Source organism: Esox lucius, chromosome 19 (assembly GCF_011004845.1).
Source record: "Esox lucius isolate fEsoLuc1 chromosome 19, fEsoLuc1.pri, whole genome shotgun sequence".
Classification (NCBI taxonomy): Eukaryota; Metazoa; Chordata; class Actinopteri; order Esociformes; family Esocidae; genus Esox; species Esox lucius.
In genome coordinates, this window is record NC_047587.1 from 38077074 (window position 1) to 38100387 (window position 23314).

The following is a 23314-nucleotide window of genomic DNA, read 5'->3' on the forward strand; positions in this document are numbered from 1 at the left end:
CATACATATATTTTCACTCTCATATACATACATACATTCTCCTTTCACATGCATATATTTTCACTCTCACACATACATACATTCTCCTTTGACATGCATATCTTTTCACTCTCACACATACATACATTCTCCTTTCACACGCATATTTTCCACTCTCACACATACATACATACATTTTACTTTCACATACATTTTACTTTCATATTTCTAAATTTAACATACATATTCATACATTTTTGATCTCATGCACATGCAGTCATAATTTTAAATAATATATGTATATAAGCAGAAAATGTATGCATGTGTAAAGAAAATATATGTATGTGAGAGAAGAATGTATGTGTGTGAGAGACAAAGTTTAGTGGAAACGGATGGCAGAACATTTCTCGCACTGTGATTGGCTGTCAACCTCACCCTGTAATTGGCTGAGAAACTCGAGCAGAGTCTTGTTCAGGTCGCGATCAGCATGGACGGAGATGAGACGAACGCTTTGCAGCGAGCCATTGGAGTTTTAAGAACTATTTTAAGATGCTCTGATACTATTTCTTCCATTGAGCAGCAAAGGACATGCTCATCTGCACCTAACGTTGTTCACAGCACGGCAGAAAGTGAAATGAGACGACTTTTCAGACCAGGGGGCAACTCATGCCATATGGAAAATAAATATATTTTTGCAATTATAGAAAATACATTACAAAATGTTTTTTGAAGCCCGTATTAAAATGCATTTTTCAGGTCCTGTGAAAGTAAAAAGATGAAATGTAATTACTCATTATATTACATTTAGGTTTGAAACACATTTTATAGATGTGAACATTACCTAAATACGTTTAATCTTGGTAATACCACTACTTGCCTTGCCTTTTAACCTACTCCTGTTTGGAGTAGGGGTTAGCCTGCCTAACTGTCAGACATAAGGTTACAGGTTCAAGACACCACCAAATGATATATTCAGACATGCTTTTAAAATATGTTTTTACAAATATATTTATGCGGCCAATTTCAAACATTTTTTACATATATTTACCAAATGTATTCAGGAATATATTTTCAAAATGTGTTCGGAAATATATTTTCAAAAAACACACACACATATACATACACATACACATATACACATATATATATATACATTCACACACAGTGGGGAGAACAAGTATTTGATACAATTCCGATTTTGCAGGTTTTCCTACATACAAAGCATGTAGAGGTCCATGTAAAAATCCAGAAAATCACATTGTATGATTTTTTTATAATTAATTTGCATTTGATTGCATGACATAAGTATTTGATCACCTACCAACCAGTAAGTATTCCGGCTCTCACAGACCTGTTAGTTTTTCTTTAAGAAGCCCTCCTGTTCTCCACTCATTACCTGTATTAACTGCACCTGTTTGAACTCGTTACCTGTATAAAAGACACCTGTCCACACACAATCAAAAAGACTCCAACCTCTCCACAATGGCCAAAACCAGAGAGCTGTGTAAGGACATCAGGGATAAAATTGTAGACCTGCACAAGGCTGGGATGAGCTACAGGACAATAGGCAAGCACCTTGGTGAGAAGACAACAACCGTTGGCGCAATTATTAGAAAATGGAAGAAGTTCAAGATGACGTCAATCTCCCTCAGTCTGGGGCTCCATGCAAGATCTCACCTCGTGGGGCAACAATGATCATGAGGAAGGTGAGGGATCAGCCCAGAACTATACGGCCGGACATGGTGAATGACCTGAAGAGAGCTGGGACCACAGTCTCAAAGAAAACCATTAGTAACACACTACACTTTCATGGATTAAAATCCTGCAGCGCACCCAAGGTCCCCCTGCTCAAGCCAGCACATGTCCAGGCCCGTCTGAAGTTTGCCAATGACCATCTGGACGATCCAGAGGAGGAATGGGAGAAGGTCATGTGGTCTGATGAGACAAAAATAGAGCTTTTTGGTCTAAACTCCACTCGCCGTATTATGAGGAAGAAGAAGGATGAGTACAACCCCAAGAACACCATCCCAACCGTGAAGCATGGAGGTGGAAACATCATTCTTTGGGGATGCTTTTCTGCAAAGGGAACAGGACGACTGCACCGTATTGAGGGGAGGATGGATGGGGCCATGTATCGTGAGATCTTGGCCAACAACCTCCTACCCTCAGTAAGAGCATTGAAGATGGGTCGTCGCTGGGTCTTCCAGCATGACAACGACCCAAAACACACAGCCAGGGCAACTAAGGAGTGGCTCCGTAAGAAGCATCTCAAGGTCCTGGAGTGGCCTAGCCAGTCTCCAGACCTGAACCCAATAGAAAATCTTTGGAGAAAGCTGAAAGTCTGTATTGCCCAGCGACAGCCCTGAAACCTGAAGGATCTGGAGAAGGTCTGTATGGAGGAGTGGGCCAAAATCCCTGCTGCAGTGTGTGCAAACCTGGTCAAGAACTACAGGAAACGTATGATCTCTGTAATTGCAAACAAAGGTTTCTGTACCAAATATTAAGTTCTGCTTTTCTGATGTATCAAATACTCATGTCATGCAATAAAATGCAAATTAATTACTTAAAAATCATACATGTGATTTTCTGGATTTTTGTTTTAGATTCCATCACTCACAGTTGAAGAGTACCTATGATAAAAATTACAGACTTCTACATGCTTTGTAAGTTGGAAAACCTGCAAAATTGGCAGTGTATCAAATACGTGTTCTCCCCACTGTATACTAAGTCACTATGAATATAAATATATGAACGTGAAGAAGACTTTGGATCAGCGACAACAGCAGAGCCTAATACAGATGAAGGAGGTTGAGAGAGGGGGAGATTAACGATGTGGCGTCAAGGCAAGGATGGAGGAAAAAAATTACGTGACAAGGCAGTAATATATACAGCTATGTTTCGTTTTCATGCAAGTCTATATTAACAAGAATATTGGCTGCTACATAACTGATGAGTGATTTCATATTTCTTTTTAAATAACATGCTAATATTTCTATGTTAATAATAAATATATTGCTTATATTTTTTTGTTGGTATTAGGGAGGACATTGCAGCATGCATTAGCTGCTCACTTGGACATGGACACCAGGGCAGATTCAACACAAGACAGATTTAATAGTTTTTTAATAGTCTTTTTCAAGTGTGTAGCCACACATTATATAAAGTATTTCAGTAGAGTGCAAGGGTTGGGGTACCACCTTTGACTAATTTTGAGCAAGGAAAACCTGTGTGTGTGTTTGTATGTGCAATATATATACAGACGTGTTCAAATTTGTTGGTAACCCTCCACAAAAAATGAAGAATGCACAATTTTCCCTGAAATAACTTGAAACTGACAAAAGTAATTGGCATCCACCATTGTTTATTACATATTTAATAGAAATCAGACTTTGCCTTTTTAATTTTTTATTCAACATAATATTGTAAATAAGAAAACAAATGAAAATGGCATGGACAAAAATGATGGGACCACTAACCCAATATTCCGTTGCACAAACTTTAGAGGCAATCACTGCAATCAAACATTTTCTGTAGCTCTCAATGAGACTTCTGCACCTGTTAACAGGTAGTTTGGCCCACTCCTCCCAAGCAAACTGCTCCAGCTGTCTCAGGTTTGATGGGTGCCTTCTCCAGACTGCAAGTTTCAGCTCTTTCCATAGATGTTCGATAGGATTCAGATCAGGACTCATAGGCCACTTCAGAATAGTCCAATGTTTTTATCCATTCTTGGGTGCTTTTAGCTGTGTGTTTTGGGTCATTATCCTGTTGGAGGATCCATGACCTGCGACTGAGACCAAGCTTTCTGACACTGGGCAGTACGTTTTGCTCCAGAATGCCTTGATAGTCTTGAGATTTCATTGTGCCCTGCACAGATTCAAGGCACCCTGTGCCAGGCCCAAATAATAACCAAGCCATGTTTAACTGTAGGTATGGTGTTCTTCTCTTTGAAAGCTTCATTTTTTCGTCTGTGAACATAGAGCTGATGTGACTTGCCAAAAAGCTCCAGTTTTGACTCATCTGTCCAAAGGACATTCTCCCAGAAGGATTGTGGCCTGTCAATATGCATTTTAGCAAATTCCAGTCTGGCTTTTTTATGTTTTTCTTTCAAAAGTGGAGTCCTCCTGGGTCTTCTTCCATGGAGCCCACTTTCGCTCAAAAAGCGACGGATGGTGTGATCAGAAACTGACATACCTTCACCTTGGAGTTCAGCTTGCATCTCCTCTTGCGGCCGCGCCCAGGGAGGTTGGCTACAGTTTCATGGACCTTAAACTTCTTAATAATATTTGCAACTGTTGTCACAGGTACATCAAGCTGCTTGGAAATGGTCGTGTAGCCTTTACCTTTACCATGCTTGTCTATTATTTTCTTTCTGATCTCCTCAGACAACTCTCTCCTTTGCTTTCTCTGTTCCATGTTCAGTATGGTGCACACAATGATACCAAACAGCACAGTGACAACTTTTCTCCATTTAAATAGGCTGAATGACTGATTACAAGATTGGAGACATGTGTGATACTAATTAAAGAAACTAATTAGTTTGATATATAACTATGATCCAGTTATTTATTATCTTTTCTAAGGGGTACCAACAAATGTGTCTAGGCCATTTTAGAATATCTTTGTAGAATAAGCAATAATTCATCTCTTTTCACAGCTTCTTTGCTTTATTCTATGACATACCAAAGGCATGCAAGTATACATGATAAAATAGCATTCAATTTCATCACTTTTCAGGAGGAATTAAGCATTATTTCAATGAGCTGTAGGGGTACCAACAAATTTGAGCATGTCTGTATATACACACTCACTTTTTTTGAAACTGTAATCTCATTGCCATGAGGGTGACATTAGGACCTATGTCCCTACAACTCCCATGAGCACTACCTACATACAGTGTTTGATTCGGGGCCATTTGTGTTAGGCATATTGCATGCCAGTGACCAACTGTGTGAACTAGACAGGCTACACTGTAGCACTGATAAACAAATAAAACAATTTCCCAACAACAAAATGGTGGCTAGTGAAAATGCTGAGTGGCTAATCACTTTGGAAAACCACTAGCCACAATGGCTGATGAGACAAAAAGTGAATGTCAAGTGCTGGTCTTAACCACCAAGCTTCTTAACATAAAAGTATCTGTTTGCATACCTCAACTGAAATCGTTTCGAAATAGGCTACTTTTTCTGCTACCGCAGAAAACAGCCAATTGAAATAATGATGCAAGTTCAGTAGGAGCTCAAACCAGACAAGTTACATGGATAAGAGCAATGAAAGCTCCAATAACCTGCCCTGCAAACATGCAAAGTGCATCAAATGAGAAGGATATAATATTACTATCGGGATATTTTGTTCTTATATAAATTCAGTAAGTATTTCACACCGATCCAAAAGGCAACCTCATGTTATATGTGTCTTAAAATGTTAAATGTTCAGATTTTTTCTTTTAATTTAATCTTCAGTGAGAATGTTCTATGCACAGTCCTTAATGCAAGCAAAAGGCTATCCAGATATAATGGAATATAGATTACATACTTATTTGTTCAATATTCTGTTGTTTTATATTGGATTAAATATTGTCCATGTGTTCCAAATGGTGGAATACAATTTTGAGTTTCTTAATGCATTTTGCCTGTTTTCGTAATCTTTCATCACCTCCGTCAGTTTTATTAACACCATCAGATGAGACTTTGGTAAAGAGGATAGCTCATCCAAAAAGCACCTTTTGCTGAAATTTCACTTACCAATAGATATTCCAGAAGACCCATAGAATCACTTTTTCAAAAGATCCATAATTACCGTAATTACCGTTATTAGCATTATCCAAATTCATGAAGGGAAACAGCTTGTACTTTTATTGCAAGGCTGCATTGCAAGCGGAAAACTACTCCAAAACACCTGCATTCAGTAATCTGTGCGGTAACATTGATTTTTTTTCAACTCTACCGTCGAAACAGGCTGCATTCAAACTGGCACTAGTCAACTATTTCCTATAGCCACCATACACAGCTTCTGTTCTTCGGCAGTGATGTCATCGAGGTGAGCGTGAACTTTAACCTCAACAAGATATGTGAAGATAAGTTGCTTCGCCTAGCTTTTTAAAATTGCTGCTAGTTTCCACGTAGGTATATTATTGCTATACACCGATCAGCCATAACATTATGACCATTGACAAGTGAATAACACTGATAATCTCATAATCAACTGTCAGTGGGTGGGAAATATTAGGCAGCAAGTGACCCTTTGACAAGGGCCAAATTGTGATGGCTAGACAACTAGGTCAGACCATCTCCAAAACTACAGCCCTTGTGGGGTGTTCCTATTCTGCAGTGGTCAGTACCTATCAAAAGAAAGGAAAAGTGGTGAACCGGTGACAGGGTAATGGGTGGTCAAGGCTCACTGATGCACATGTGGAGTGAAGGCTGGGCCGTGTGGTCCAATCCAACAGACGAGCTACTGTAGCTAAAACTGCTGAAGAAGTTGAAGCTGGTACTGATAGAGAGGTGTCAGAACACACAGTGCATCGCAGTATGTTGCGTGTGGGGCTGCATAGCTGCAGACCAGTCAGGGTGCCCATGCTGACCCCTGTCCACTGGCGAAAGTGCCTACAATGGGCATTTGAGCATCAGAACTGGACCACGGAGCAATGGAAGAAGGTGGGCTGGTCTGATGAATCATGTTTTCTTTTACATCACATGGATGGCCAGGTGCGTGTGCATTGCTTACCTGGAGAACACATGGCACCAGGATGCACTATGGGAAGAAGGCAAGCTGCCAGAGGCAGTGTGAGGCTTTGGGCAATGTTCTGCTGGGAAACCTTGGGTTTGCAGACCATGTGCACCCTTTCATGGCTTTGGCTTATAAGCAGATAATGCACCCTGCCACAAAGCAAAAATGGTTCAGGAATGGTTTGAGGAACACAACAACGAGTTCAAGGTGTTGACTTGGCCTCCAAATTCCACAGATCTCAATCCAATCGAGCGTCTGTGGGATGTGCTGGACAAACATATCCGATCCATGGAGGTCCCACCTCTCAACGTACAGGACACAAAGGATCTGCTGCTAACATCTCGGTGCCAGATACCACAGCACACCTTCAGAGGTCTAGTGGATTCCATGCCTCGACAGGTCAGGGCTGTTCTGGTGGCAAAAGGGGACCAACACAATTAGGCAGGTGGTCATAATGTTATGGCTGATCAGTGTATTTTTCCTTCATATATTTCTTAATTTTTACTATGTATATGTCGTGTGCCATGTCACAAGAATTTCATTGTGCAGGATGATGCTGTGTTATTTGGTGCATTTCATTTGCCTGCTTGTGGATATTTGAGTTAATTAACCGCAATGCAATTGGGACAATACCTCTGTCTTTCCCGAGTCGTATTGGGGGAGAATCAATGGATCAACTTCACCAACGAGACATACAATTTTTGCGAGAAACATTTAAATACAGAGGATCGTGATCCCCGTTCACTTAGAAGAGGAATAAAGGCAAATACAATTCCACCAAGTTACCCAGTTCAACCTGTGGAGACAAGACTGATTGTTAGTAATACCTCCGATTGCTATGTTATAATACACAAAGTACACATTGCCTCCGGATATTCTGGGGAAGGGTTGGGGATTAACGTGTTTACCATCGCCAAGGTACTAACCGAGGACAAAATAGGTAATTTTCTAGCTAGCGAATACTAACTTTCATTTACTGTGTATACACTAACTCTTTCCAAACAAATGCATGGACTGATACAACTGTGAACAAAACTGATCAGAAAAAACACAGGAATTACCCATTTATTTGAAATGAGAATTGTATTGCGAAAATTAAAACTTTATTTAGAGGAATACAACATTGCAATGTTCTTTGAGGTAAACAACACCACTTTTAGAATAATTTTCCGCTTGCAATGCAGCTTTGCGATAAAGGTATGTATGGTTTCCATTAATGAATTTGTACGATGCTAATAACATTTATTACTGACTAAGACAGAGCTGAATAATGGATTGTTTTAAACAAGAAAAGGAACCAGGCAAGCCTAGGGATGAATATTGTTTCCCTCGCTGGATTCAAACCACGGTCTGCCATGTGATATGCTGTGTTTTTAACCAGTACCCCACTAAGCTATATGTGTGCTGAGTGTCGGTATAGCGTTTTGACATTAGATCATTTTGTCACGCATTAACATCACTCCAAATTTGAATATTTCGTTAAATACCATTAAGCATTGTGTTAAACGTTTACTAAAGTTAACTTATAGCATTTATGAAATGTATGGCTTTTGTCACTAGCCATTTAAACAGCTTATTAGCCAGTACTAGGCTTACTAGGATCTACTAACTTACTACTTGGAATAGTCATAAGAATTGAGCAGTTGCTTGTGAGACTGATGATCAACTTTACGCTGCCAAAGCTATTTCATTTTCATGGCACAACAAAGGTTGTTTATCTTTATTTTGTGAATGACATTGATACAATAAATATCAATATAGGTGAAGATTACTGACTTTTTCATAAAGGGAAATATGAGAGAATAAGCAAAGTTTATATCTATCCTAAACAAATTGTAATGCATAATTTGTTTTGTGCTATTTCATTTAATCGTACAACCACATACATTTTTCTTTCATTTGTGAATGACATTGATACAATAACTATCAATATAGCTGACGATAACTGATTTTTGTCAAATAAAAAGATGAAAATCAGGGAAAACCCTCTTTTACTGCACAAGGGGTTGATCTACTGTAGCATATTTCGAAATAGTCACCAGAAATAGTCGCAATACAACAGAGTTTCATTTTAGGCTACTATAACGTAGCTAGTGAAGGATGTAGCCAGTTTTTGTCTATGCTGAACAAATCCTAATGCATTATTTGTTTTGACTGTGGCAAGGATCGAACACGGGTCACATGCGTGGCAGTCCGTGTCTCTAACCACTGCGCTATTTAACGAGGTAGTAGGCCAGTCAGTCGCTCACTCACTAAGTAAAAGAAGTTCCCTTTTCTTGGCCGGCTCTGCTTACACGCTCCGGCAAAAATGACTCTAAGTGCCTGAAGGACCAACTGGTAGTAAGGGAACTGTCACCAAAATATGATCCCTTTCGAAATATATCCCTTTCATTTTCAAAGAAAATGTTACTCCTTATTAAATTGATAGCGGAGATGCTTTGTCCCCACTCTCAAGTATCAGTGATAAATTTATACAAAAATGAATCTCTGCAGTTATAAATAAAAACACTATTTAAAATAAAGGCCTAGGATACAAGTGTTTCCAAATGCCGGCCCTGACACAACTTTGTGAGTCTCAGAATTTACAGTTTTTGTTGAGACTGAGTCTCAGAGTTGATGATTAAATTCTTTGATAATTTTCAAGATTCTGCTTTTTGGACATTGACACTTAAAAGGATGGTTGCTCTATCTAAACCAGTTGGTCAATTTCGACTTGCAACCACTGTTCCCCGTTGCCAAAGCAATTTATCAATATTCAACATATGCTGTCATGATTTTTGAGACCTCTTTCATAGCTGACAAATTGAATGCCAACTGGCATTTAATGTCACCTCTGCAGCTGAGGTTGTGATTGAGCTACTTCAAAGTAACAGTCCTTTCCATGTAGTGTTCCCGTTATGTTTCCCACACGATATATGTTTACTGTGTATTCTTTACAAGAGAGATTTTAGCAATTTTTTTGTTTATTAGATAGATATTGTGGAAAATATACATTGAGCATTTTGCTGAAAGAGTAGTGTGCTGGATTTAAACCCACAACATTGCAGCACCTTTGGCAGCGCTATTGAATGCTGGACCACTATGACCACAACAAATCATTTATTTGGCAGCGCTATTGAATGCTGGACCACTATGACCACAACAAATCATTTATTAATTTTTTTTTTTTCATTTTGGGTGGCTGTTTGCATGTTAATGAGATTATTAAAATCTCTGAACTATTCTTACATGTACTTTTCTGGTATTTTATCAAGAACGAAAATGTATTTTTGTGTCTATTTAAACTACATCAAATGTTAAAATTAATAAATACATACTCATTATATATACATAACATTTTCAATGTACACTAGCAATTGGAAACTCTTGATGCTTAACTGGTAACAAACATGGTGCTTTACAACTCACAAGTGCTGTTGTTAGTGATAGTTGAATTGTTTCGGTGGCAGTGATGTTTTTAATTGTCTCCCAACAATATTTGTTTTGAGCAAGACATCCTCTTTAGACCTCAGTATCCATAGAGAGTATCTGTCAGAAAAGTATCCTACCTTACAGTACCTCGCAGGGTAACGTGCAACAATTGACTTAAACGCATTTAAACTATTAAAAAAAGTTCTCTGATGTCAATCTGGCATCAAATCTCATTTATCTACATAAAATGACTGTAGTATAAAAACATTATTTCGTATGCTGCATGCCTACAGGGTGTAGTGTTTTCAGAGACTGTGTGTGATTCTGAAGAGATGAGAGCTGATTTGTCCAACACCCCTGCTGGCAGCGCCCAGGCAGGGGAGAGTGCATCAGACACACCCCTGTTAAATTGCCTGCTGCCTCTCACAGCAGCACTGTGGGTGAGCTAAGTGCAGACCAGGTAGGGGGCTGTGTTAATGTTACTAGCAGAGCCTCCTTTAACAAGGAGATAGTAGGACTCTCTGGGTGGCTGTTTTATGATATTGTCAGTGTTACTTGTAGTGAGTGACTATTGTGTGTGCTTGGGGGTATGTGCATGTGTGCATATGTATGTGAGAGAGAGTGAGAACGTGAGAAAGAGTGAGGAAGACTGAAAGAGAGATCAAGTGATATTGAAGATAGTGAGAAAGAATACTAGTGATATACTGTTGAATTGTGAAGTAGAGTGACAAAGTTAGCGCCGAGAGAGTTAGCGCCGAGAGAGTTAGCGCAGAGAGAGTTAGCGCCGAGAGAGTTAGCGCCGAGAGAGTTAGTGCCGAGAGAGTTAGCGCCGAGAGAGTTAGCGCCGAGAGAGTTAGCGTCGAGAGAGTTAGCGCCGAGAGAGTTAGACTACATCAATTCTAGTGAAAACATTTTCATTTAAATAACAGTAATATAATATAAAAATGTTCGCCACAAGGAAAAACACATGGGCACACAGTGCTTTGGCCAGACCACTGACCTGGAAGGCGTGTAAACTCACTGACAGTGTTCTTTACCTGGCAAATAACATAACATCCAGCGCTGTGGATGATGATAACAGAATTAATTCGGCACCAGTGTGTGATGTTTTAGTTGCTTCCCAATGTTCTGATTCTGAAGCTGTTTATGTTTATGAAGCTGGAAGGACTTATCGAACCAGACTCGCTATGTCACCGCTCAGTTCACTACTGTACACAATGAGCGAGACATCATCTTTAGACCTCAGTAGCCGTGGTGAGTATCGGTTGGAAAGGGCTCCCATGTACCTCCCTAGGTTGTGTGCAACAATTGCATTTTCACAGTTTGAACTTTCAAATAAATGTAGTTTCATTAACCTAGAAAAAACTATTTTAATGGAAAAATGCTATAAGATCAGACTCACCACATCCATGATCTGCATGAGGCTGAAGCTGAAGTGGACAGTGAGTGAATGGGAGTCATTGAAAACAGGACGCTCCAGCGGGTTGTAGTTCCGCATCAGATCCTTGTACAATTTGCGCTGGTGCTGTCCCTGCAGAGATACTAGCGGCCATTCATGCGCACACACACACACAATCACACACAGACATTTTGAAACAGAAAGCTAATGAAAGATTTATTAATAATAACAACAACATATAGCATTGGATGGGAATTTCACACTTTATTGGTAAGACGATCACCAACTTTTACATTGATTGCTCTAAGAGGAGTAAGAAAATCTTACTATTATTTTACCAAGTTAGTATGCTGCTCATAACATGTCATGGAACAAAGTGAGAACCTTGCAGGTATTGGATACATGCGAACCACTAGGGAAGGCTGTGAGCACTTGTCAGTTTTAATCACAAGGGAGTGATGGAGAGAGTGTAAATATTCTCAGTGGTCGGTTTTTCAAAAAAAATTTATTAGGGCTAAATACATAGAAATAAGTAACAGAAAGGAAGACATCATTAACTTGAATAGTTACTCCACTTCATTCTATTTCTATGCATTTAATCCTGTCCTTATGGCGTTGGGTAATTTTTGCACAACAGAGAAAAGGTGCAAAAGTAAGTGAATATATAGAAACCTCAGGGCATTGTTTTAACATCCTCAGGGCATTGTGTCATTGTTAAATCAGAGAGATAGTAGACTCTGGAATAAAGGAAAAGATGAGGACAGGTTGGACACAACAGGAGATGATTCAGATATTTGGTGTATTTAAGGAATAAGGCTTGAGAGCTGTAAGGTTTTTTCACATACCTGCCTCACACAGACACCTGTAGTGCTTGTTATTCCCTCTCTCGTTACTAAAATGACAGAAAATAGACCCACAGCAGACATTGCTGCCACTTTCATGACTTGGATGCCTGTTAGATGTAAACATCTCAGTGGTCCTAGTGGTGCTATTTGATACACTGGAACTGTTTCTTCAACCAAACGTCCGCTGAGTCAAGAGGAGTTGGTGAATGTCTTTCTCCTCAGTTTGCTCCATTGTTTATTCACTTAGGTTTGAAAGTGAGGTAGTGACAGCATTTGTTTCTCTACAAGTGAGGGTAATGGGAACTTGGGTTGGCTACGCTGATCTGCAGTGGTGTCACTGAAGGGTAGGTTGAGGTGTACTGGTGACTTTTTCAGTAGAAAACTAAGCTCAATCATCAGGACAGAGTACAAGTCAGCACAAGTGGGCTTAGCAAAGAGTAAAATAGGTTTAACAATTTGCATTAATGCATTTACTGGAAGCATACATAGAAAGCCTTGTTTAGGTATGGCTATAATAGGTCAAGTGTCAATCATCAAAGGTCACAACAAATCATTAACATTTATGTGGTTCTCACTTTATACAGCCCTGTTTCCTCTTGAGATGCTGAGATGCTCTATGTAGAAAAATCTGCACAGATTCATGCAAACTGTAACATCCAAGGCTTCAGTTTTACTTGAATTACGTCATCCAACTTTACAACCAACCAATATAGATGGTGATGAGATAGAAATAGTGCTGACCAAGAAATCTAAAAGTGGAACTGGGAAGGAGGGGAGTGGGTGTGGGAGGACAGACAGAGTAAAGACAGTTTGATGAGTGAGTGATTGAGGTGTCTAGAGATAAAGATGTCAAACTGCTAATACCACAGGAGCCCATGTGAACAATACAAGTGTCTCTTCAGATACAAATAAACTTTCTAAGCCAAGGTATGTTTTTGTTGAGTTGGTTTCCCCATTTGTAAAGCAAATTGACTGTTCCTCATAAACAGTCCTCATGTTTTCACTATTAAATTTTTTTCTTCCCTTTCAACCATTCTAAATAGTTTAAGAAAACCCAAGTGTCTTTAGACAAGTGTTTTATGCAAATTAAGCATCATTTTTGACATCACTACAAGCCTGTTAAACAATGACTTGCCAAAACGAAATTGTTCAAAGTGAAGGCCATTGGCCTGGGTACAATCAATAAGCATACAATTATTTAAGAATCTTCCATTGATCATACAGTCAATTAATTATGTTCTAATCTAAACTGATGTTAAAAATATATTTCTTTTTTAAACTTGATGAAAGTGTAAGCCTCATGACTATGAAAAGGGAACACTCCAAATATTCTCCTTACACACAGCTACAATCAATGTAGTAGCAAATGAAAAGTTAAAACAATAGCCAAAGAAAATGTATATTTAACATTTTCTAAATGGCAAGGGCATTGGAGGTAAATGGTGCGCACAGGTGAAGAACGTTGATGTTGGATTAGGTTAATTGTCAAATTGCGGATGGCCAACCACTGATCACATGCTTAACTTATGTTGATTATTTTAGAATAAAACAAAAGTATTCTACACTAAGTTTCTCACACTACCAATAACAGCAAGCCCTGTCTGTTGAAAAATTGTCAGAGAACACCTGACCTTAAGGTTCCAAAATCGCTCTGTTAAAATAACATTAAAGCGCATGCACAACGTACCTTGGAGCAGGCAGGCGATGGTTAATAAGTACAAGGTAAAAATCCGAGCCTCCATCGCATGACAGACCAGAAATTCCTCCTAAGATACCCAGTGACAGTTCCAAGACCCCCGTTATATTGGACAGTCACAGGTAAATTAAAAACACGCCAAAAAGTCACTGCGAGTCACGGACAATAAACCGCACACTGGTTGAAACAGTTGATAACGAAGACTGACGGGCGAAGAAACGGATTTGTACTGTGCTCGGGGGGTTGTCGGGTGCTCCTCCCTGAAGCCCTCCAAAATGAAAATGGGATTCGCAGCACTGAACTCACATGTCTCACTGTGACATAAACTAGTCATGCTGTGCTTAGAGCGGCAGGCACCTCATTGAATAACAACCACACATATTTCCTGCATAAAAAGTGATTTTACCCTCAGTGTTAATAATTAGGATAACGACTGCTCTGGAAGCGTACACAATTATACCGTTAGGTCCAAAAATATTTGGACAGTGCAAATAAATTTTTTCATGTGGTTATTTACGTAGGCCTGTACCGTCATCTTAAATAAAAGGGTATATTTTATTTGGCGGATTTTAAACTACATTAGATTAATTATTACAAAGTTTTTGTAAAGTCATTCAATTCATTGACTAAAAACTATTTTAAAAAATCACAATATGCGTATTAAAATCTTTTTTTGTAGATGTTATATTTTAAATAAAAATATAATACTTTCAGAACGCTACCATGGACACATGAATAAATCATGAATAATCAACCTAGTCTCGGGGGAATACGTAATTTAGTATACGTAAATCTGCAACAGGGAATAAACTAAAATAGTCCATAATTCCTGTGAAACTTAGCAGCAAAATTTGAAACTGGTAGTTTTTGCAGTTCACCATTTATTATTCCCATAAGTAATTTTAGAATGCTTCAAATAAGGTCTGTGTTTCGTTTAGGCTTACCTCAGCTTTTTGATAACCCTATAAATTTAATCAACATATTTCTCCAATCAACTCTACAAAAAATATAATTGCTAATGTTTAGCCATTATTGATAAAAGTATACTTGGAAATGAGGGCACACCATACAAGTAAATACATGAATACAAGGAAGAGACAATTGGGAGAATAAAATTGTTTGCACAGCAAGTTGATGTATAGAGACACAGAGAAGATGGTCAGTGTGAGCACTCAACAAAGAACAATGATATGCAGTTGTGGTCCCATAAATGCACAACGATGAGGAAAAGCATTTTGTCTACTTCAGGATGTCAGCTTGCCATTTCAATGATATTGAAGCTCTTTTGTTTTCCTGTGAAATGCAACTTTCCCCCAAAATATGAGCCTGATGTGCCCATATCCATGCGCCCATATGCTGATATTAAATGTTTAGTGTTTTTTTGTTGGCCAAGTATGCTACATTGTATATCTGACATATATTCTCTATCACCGCTCATTTACAAGTGTACATCAAAATGAATCCTTCCGTACCTACAACTACTGCCACTGTCAATGCCGCAGTCATTGAGAAAGCTTTCGGGCATCATGTCGGCAACGATGAGGATTCTTAGTCAGCCTATCGATTGTACCTCAGAGAATGTTGAAGATATTGTGAAGTCATGTTTGGCCTCCCACAACCACCTTTTCCCCAAGGATGAAGCTCATGAACCAAACGTAAGATTGACTGATTTATTTTACTGGCACACTCCTCCCTCCTAGCAACCTACAGAATGGAGGAGACATGGCAGGCAACAACAGTGTCCAAGATCCAAGGATGGCAAAAGAGGCAAGCTCAGGGACATCATCTCCTGTCCCCGGAAGTGTGCCATGGAAGACGTGACAAGAAGAAAACAACTCAAGACAAGACCGTAGACAGCATTGTGTAGACTGCTTACCCCAAATATTTGTGGGTAGTCAGATAAAAACATTTACAAGCTGTGTGAAGAACTGATCCTGTTTACGTGGACACATCTGCAATGGGACTTTGTTAATGTGAATAAAAATTGTAAGATGCATATATCCACTTTTTCCAGACTCCATTCACTTATGTATGCAAGGGAGGTGTGCTGCTGGTGCATGCGCAGACCCAATACACAGCTGGAAATCGGATTAAATTGTTTACATAATAATTAGAAAGATATGCTAAGAGAATCAGGGGTTTTAAATCAGTGTATGCTTACCTTTATAATGATCTTACCCTGATTAAGACAAGCAAAGAAATGTGTTAACATAACTAATATCATACTATGCTTACTGCAATAAGCAGTTTAATATTGAGTTAATTGTGTAATGTACTCATTGCATTGAGATAAAGTAATGCAAACAAACATCTTTATAATCAGAAAGAAATGTACATTTATTCTCTCATCTGAACACCTAAGGTAAATGAGAATACAAGTGTAAATGAAACAGTAGTGTTGATTTAAAAACAAATTATCTTCAAAAGTGTCTGCTAAATAGACAGCTAAATCATTTGTGTCAATAAAATTACAATGTTAATGTAAAATTGGTAGATACAAATTGTTAATTCAGAGGTCCCAGTTGTTCCACCCATGTTCTTGAAGGCATGCATTTACGGACATAGCTCTTCCATCTAAGTGCTGGCAATACTCCAGCTGATCTAGGAATTCAGCTAAAGGTAAAAGGGCTTTTGAAAGATGAGATGAGTAGTTTATTAAAGGAGTGAAAACTGTTTATAATATCACACCAGACATTTTTGATCATATGAGCAAGGTGAGGAAGGATGGAAAGTGGACAAGAAAAGAGGAAAGGTCATCGAGTGAAGGAAAAATTGTGAAATAATTACAATTACCCCAAACAGTTGGCTTCTGTATATGATGTTTTCTAGGTCTTGCAATTTAGCTTGAACCAACTGTAATGTTTCTTCGAAGGCTGAGTCACTGCATTGAAGAATAGATGGAGTAGGTGTTGTACGTGGGGACAGGATAGTGTTTTCCAGCTCCTGCATGGAAAATAAGTTGTAAAAATATTTAGCTTGGTTGGCTTCTTTCTCTGCACAAGTAATATGCGGCTAGTTGAGATAACCAAGTAGCAATACAATTATAATGTATCAATGAAACTTGTATGTATTGTTTCTCTAATGTTGCAAAATAACCTTTTGAAACCATTCAAGTTAGAAATGACCATTTGAAATCTTAAAAGATACAGTGGGGAGAACGTATTTGATACACTGCCGATTTTGCAGGTTTTCCCACTTACAAAGCATGTAGAATTTTTCAATTCATTTACAATGTAATTCTTATCATAAGTAATCTAAAACAAAAATCCAGAAAATCACATCATATGATTTTTAAGTAATTAATTTGCATTTTATTGCATGACATAAGTATTTGATACATCAGAAAAGCAGAACTTAATATTTGGTACAGAAACCTTTGTTTGCAATTACAGAGATCATACGTTTCCTGTAGTTCTTGATCAGGTTTGCACACACAGCAGCAGGGATTTTGGCCCACTCCTCCATACAGACCTTCTCCAGATCCTTCAGGTTTTGGGGCTGTCGCTGGGCAATACAGACTTTCAGCTCCCTCCAAAGATTTTCTATTGGGTTCAGGTCTGGAGACTGGCTAGGCCCCTCCAGGACCTTGAGATGCTTCTTACGGAGCCACTCCTTAGTTGACCTTCTCCCATTCCTCCTCTGGATCATCCAGATGGTCATTGGCAAACTTCAGACGTGCCTGGACATGCGCTGGCTTGAGCAGGGGGACCTTGCGTGCGCTGCAGGATTTTAATCCATGACGGCGTAGTGTGTTACTAATGGTTTTCTTTGAGACTGTGGTCCCAGCTCTCTTCAGGTCATTGATCAGATCCTGCCGTGTAGTTCTGGGCTGATCCCTCACCTTCCTCATGATCATTGATGCCCCACGAGGTGAGATCTTGCATGGAGCCCCAGACCGAGGTAGATTGACTGTCATTTTGAACTTCTACCTTTTTCTAAGAATTGTGCCAACAGTTGTTGCCTTCTCACCAAGCTGCTTGCCTATTGTCCTGTAGCTCATCCCAGCCTTGTGCAGGTCTACAATTTTATCCCTGATGTCCTAACACAGCTCTCTGGTCTTGGCCATTGTGGCGAGGTTGGAGTCTGTTTGATTGAGTGTGTGGACAGGTGTCTTTTATACAGGTAACCAGTTCAAACAGGTGCAGTTAATACAGGTAATGAGTGGAGAACAGGAGGGCTTCTTAAAAATGAACAGGTCTGTGAGAGCTGGAATTCTTACTAGTTGGTAGGTGATCAAATACTTATGTCATGCAAAAAAATGCAAATTAATTATAAAAAAATGTCTCTCACAGTTGATGTGTACCTAAGATAAAAATTACAGACGTCTACATGCTTTGTAAGTAGAAAAACCTGCAAAATTGGCAGTGTATCAAATACTTGTTCTCCCCACTGTACATTCATGTGGAAAAAGTAAGTACACCCCATAGAAAGTTGTCTTTATTATAATTTTTTGACATACAGTATGCATCTGTAACAGTTTGAAACTGTTGACAAATAAACCTAACCTAATTTTACAAATGACACTGAATGATTGTACTTTGCGTTCATTAAATTATTCTCTCATTAAAATGCCTGAATGCAACTGTTATATGTTGTTCATGATTCCTTCAGGATTATCTGTAATAATGGTAGCATCCACATAAATTTAGAAATGTCATGAAATACTGTATGTTTTCCAGGACATTTCTATGTGACCTCAAACCTTTGAATGGTAGTGCATATTGTATTATTTTTATATGTTAAAATGCCCTACATAAGGACACAATACATTATTCATATATTTGCAAATAATTTCTATTTGCCAAATTATTCTTTTTGACCACCCTGTATAACTTATCTACCTTAGTTATTTTAAAACCACCCACTATTGAGTTTTTAAAACCCGTTTTTTTTCCATTAATAAAATAGCTTCTGTAGTTTGGCTGGTGACGTCCTCTGCAAATAGTAGGGTCTGACACTCTAGTGTACTTCCTGGAGAATGTAGCTGATGTTAGAATTATTTTTAAATGTACATTATTACGGTGAGAAATCCAGAGGTATTCCTAGGTATACCAAACATTTAGCATTGCTGTGCTCACAAGTTCTTCTTTTGTAATGTCCCCAATAGTTAACTAAACATGCAGTACATTATAGTAAAATCAACACATCTACAAAGCCTCATGCACATAGCGTTCTAAAATATGATTGGCACCTTTGATAAAAAATTGGGAGAAAATATATAATAAACAATTATCTGAGTTGAACTATTGTCTTTTGAGTTCTTTGGTCATAACAATTGACTAGCCTGAATTTAATAATCTTGCGGTCACTTGTACAGTGGTGAAGTCAGCGGTAAATGCCACCCAGTTCCGCTTTGTCATAGCGAAATAGGTTCTCATCCTGGGTGTCCCAGAGGTCAGTAAATGTGCTAACCACAGTCCGGGTTTGGTGGCAGGATTGACAGAAATGTTCATCTTGTCAGGTGGGGCTCTAGCAAGTCATTTTGGTGGGCCCACAGCAAAATGGTTTGGCGAGATGTGATTGATTGTCTTGCGGCTGCTGTGATGAAAAAAGTGCTTAAGCATGAATTTAATTCCAATTTAATATAATAAAAATAACCATGTGCAGAAAAAATTAAGTAATAAGATAATTTTAGACAGGTCTATTCAAGAAAACCTACACATTAATAGTGCCTCTTTAACACAGTTAATATACTGGATGCTAATTACTTAATGCTAAACATATTTTGGACAGTTTAAGTTTACAGTTATTTCAATTCAAATGTGTTTGCAACCAAAGTGGAAGGATGTTGCTGCTTGTATAAAGTAGTCTTCTGCATAACAATAAATAAATAAACCTTGATGTTTGATCCTCAGACAATTGGTCTATCTGGCGCAGAAAAAAATGTAACAAGGTCTATATCTTCTGAAACACAAAGAGAAAAAAAAAAATCCTTCAGTTATACTCTCTTGCCACAACGCCAGGCTCTTCAACAAACCTGCAAAGGAAAGTTTAAGCAACGGCATGTAGGCTGATATTGTCAAAGTGTTGCTAAGCAACAGATTAAAGGTTGGATTAAATGAGTCCTCCTGGTGCAAACATATTAATAAAGTATGTGTGATAAATAACAGAATCAGTGTCAATTATCTTCTTAATGATTAAGCATTTTAATTGTAAACACGCAGTGTCAAAGAATAAGCTTGTTTAACCCTACAGTATGTACTCCTTTTATATAATTTCCATCTCATGTAAGGCTGAGATCAATAAACCAACAGAATGTAATTTGTTATTATAGTGACAAAAAGTGTACTAAGTATGATCATAGAACAGTTGCAAATGCATTCACAAGTGTATTCTAAGAGTCAAGGCAGATTCCAGAGAATGTATTCTGTTTAGGCGTGTGTTCAAAGCACAGCCTACTGCTATTAGAGCAGTCTCGTCTCTCTCTTACAATCTTACCTTTGTCTAATCAACAAAAATATGTGAGACAGACTCACTCTGTTAAAAAAAAAAAAGAACACAACATCAGTGCATTTTAATCCATTGAAATACAATGTAATGCACCAAAACTGTTTATCAATAATAAAACCATCATTGATGACAGTATTGGTGTGAACAGTTGGAACTCCCTGCTTTGAGCTACGACTCCACCAGAGTGGCACCTAGTGACCAGGACGAGTACTGCAGAATCCACCCCCATTAATGGTCATTATTAATCAAAATAGGAACTGACTTCTTCCAACCTTGCAGGATTAGTCACTGGCAGCACACTGACTTCGTTTATATTAGTTTTCTCAATGACGAAGCAGTCTCGAGAGAAGACACGCCATGTTTATTCATGATGGTCTTTTGGCCATAGAGATGTCATACACCAAATGCCATGTGGGGAATTATCCATGCCTCACTGGGGGAGATCAGAGGTTCATCCAAATACAAGCCATTCCCTACAGAACACTACTTACTCCCAGGGCTCTGGTCAAGAGTAGAGTACCACAAAGGCAATGTGTCAACAAAGGCGGTGTGTCTAACACCACTGGATAACATACATGCATGTTTTGCAGGATCCATTGATTTTGAAGAATGCCAATATGAGTCCAAGGCAATACTGGTAATTCAAAGTGTGACTCTGCATTCTTACCAAGTCAGTAGTTTGGTTATTGATTTTGTGTAGTTAGGTTACATCAGCGATGATACATGGCAAAATCGGTTTTAAAAGTAGTAATCCTCACATTCCCATGATATACCTAGTTAAATGAAGCACATAGGACAACAATTAAGATTGGCAGATGGGCCACTTAGAAGTTAAATAATGGTGAAAAGGTTACTTCCACTGATAGACACTGATCAGCCATAACATTATGACCACTGACAGGTAAAGTGAATAACACTGATAATCTCGTTATCATGGCACCTCTCAGTGGGTGGAATATATTAGGCAGCAAGTGAACATTCTGTCCTCAAAGTTGATGTGTTAGAAGCAGGAAAAATAGGCAAGCGCAAGGATCTGAGCAACTTTGACAAGGGCCAGATTGTGATGACTAGAAGACTGGGTCAAACCATCTCCAAAACTGCAGCCCTTGTTGGAGGTTCCCGGTCTGCAGTGGTCAGTAGCAATCAAAAGTGGTCCAAGTTAATGCTGGTACTGACGGAAAGGTGTCAGAACACACAGTGCATCACATTGTTGCGTATGAGGCTGCTAAGCTGCAGACCAGTCAGGGTGCCCATGCTGACCCGTCCACTGTCGAATGTGCCTACAATGGCATCAGAACTGGGCCATGGAGCAATGGAAGAAGGTGACTGAGGAATCATGTTTTTTGCACCACGTGGATGGCCGGTTGTGTGCACGTCTCTTACCTGGAGAACACATGGCACCAGGATGCACTATTGGAAGCAGGCAAGCCGGCGGAGGCAGTGTAATGCTTCGGGCATTGTTCGGCTGGGAAACCTTGGGTCCTGTCATTCATGTGGATGTTTATTTGACATGTCCCACATACCAAAGCATTGGTGCAGAACATGCACACCCTTTCATGACAACGGTACTCCCTGATGGCATTGGCCCCTTTCAGCAGGATAACGCGCCCTGCCACAAAGCAGGCTCAGGAACGGTTTGAAGAATACAACAAGTTCAAGGTCTTCCCCAGATCTCAATCCAATCGAGCATTTGTGGGATTTTGCCAGTACATGGAGGCCCCACCTCACAACTTACAGGATTTAAAGGATCTGCTGCTAATCTTGGTGCCAGAAACGACAGGTCTAGTGTAGTCCACGCTGGATGGGTCAGGGCTGTTTTGGTGGCAAAAGCAGGACTTATAATGTATAGACTTACAATAAACTGACTAGTTTGTTTTAGTGGATAAACCCTTTTTTTTACTACTCATCTATAAATCAGGGAATGCTTCAGAGCCAAATTATCTCTGACCTTCTATTTCAGTATGAACCCTCTAGACCCCTCAGGTCATCAGGGTCTGGTCTGGTTTGCCCTTGATTTGTATGAAATGTGCTATACAAACAAACTTGCTTTGCAATCAAGAACATAACCTCTATGGATGACTATATAATGGATGACTTGAGTGAAAACAGAAGTCAGTAACTTCAAATAAATCAAGATTTATTCAGTTAATGATTTTGGGTGGAGAAAATATAAATGATTTTGGGAAACTATCTATTTCCAAGGAAGACATCATAGGAAATATTTATTACACAACTCCCCGTATGTGTGTCTGCAGGACTTTGGCAGCGTCGGTACTGATTTAATCAGCTACCTAGTACCTAGCCTGTCATTTAGGTAACTGCTAGTTTTGGAGTCCTGCAGTAACATGTTAGCCACGTCGAAGAACTTGTGCTCGTAGGCAAGCTTGTAGTAGGTGTAAACGTCCTCACAGTGTTGCAGCAGCCTCTTCAGGTTTTGTCCCGCACTGCTTGGAGGAGTGTTGTGAGTCAATCTGAAAGGTAGGATCAGATCAATTATAAACATCAGGCAGAAGAAACCCGACGATTTGGCTTCAAAATTCCTGATTTCTCTGAGATACTGGTTTCATCATTTTAACTTAGACAACTCCCTTAATGCTTCTGATCTCCTTATTCCTGATATTTTTTAAGCAGCTTTGGACAAACCTGTGAACGGCAAAAATGGAACTCGGAAGCACATAGATACATTTAATAAAATAATACATGAAAACACATACAACTAGCTCACCGTTTTGCTATGGATGACACAAAAAACCTGCTGGCACTCTACTATTTCTGGGATGACCAGCCATTTTGGTGCCTGACCTTCAA

The 23314-nt window shown here is 39.0% G+C and overlaps 2 protein-coding genes across 2 annotated transcripts in view; both read right to left on the minus strand.

The window, feature by feature from the left end:
• LOC105008418 (neuronal acetylcholine receptor subunit alpha-7) overlaps positions 1–14355 on the minus strand; it is a 55302-nt gene extending 40947 nt beyond the window's left edge. Inside the window, exons 1-2 of the mRNA XM_013139073.4 lie at positions 14048–14355; positions 11519–11658 (exon numbers count right to left, since the gene is read on the minus strand). Coding sequence (XP_012994527.1) covers positions 11519–11658; positions 14048–14102 — 195 coding nt within the window. The 5' untranslated portion in view covers positions 14103–14355. The remainder of the gene's footprint in view (positions 1–11518; positions 11659–14047) is intronic.
• Positions 14356–22626: 8271 nt separating this feature from the next.
• Positions 22627–23314, minus strand: part of spg11 (SPG11 vesicle trafficking associated, spatacsin) — a 48073-nt gene continuing 47385 nt past the window's right edge. Inside the window, exon 40 of the mRNA XM_010904547.3 lies at positions 22627–22977. Coding sequence (XP_010902849.2) covers positions 22794–22977 — 184 coding nt within the window. The 3' untranslated portion in view covers positions 22627–22793. The remainder of the gene's footprint in view (positions 22978–23314) is intronic.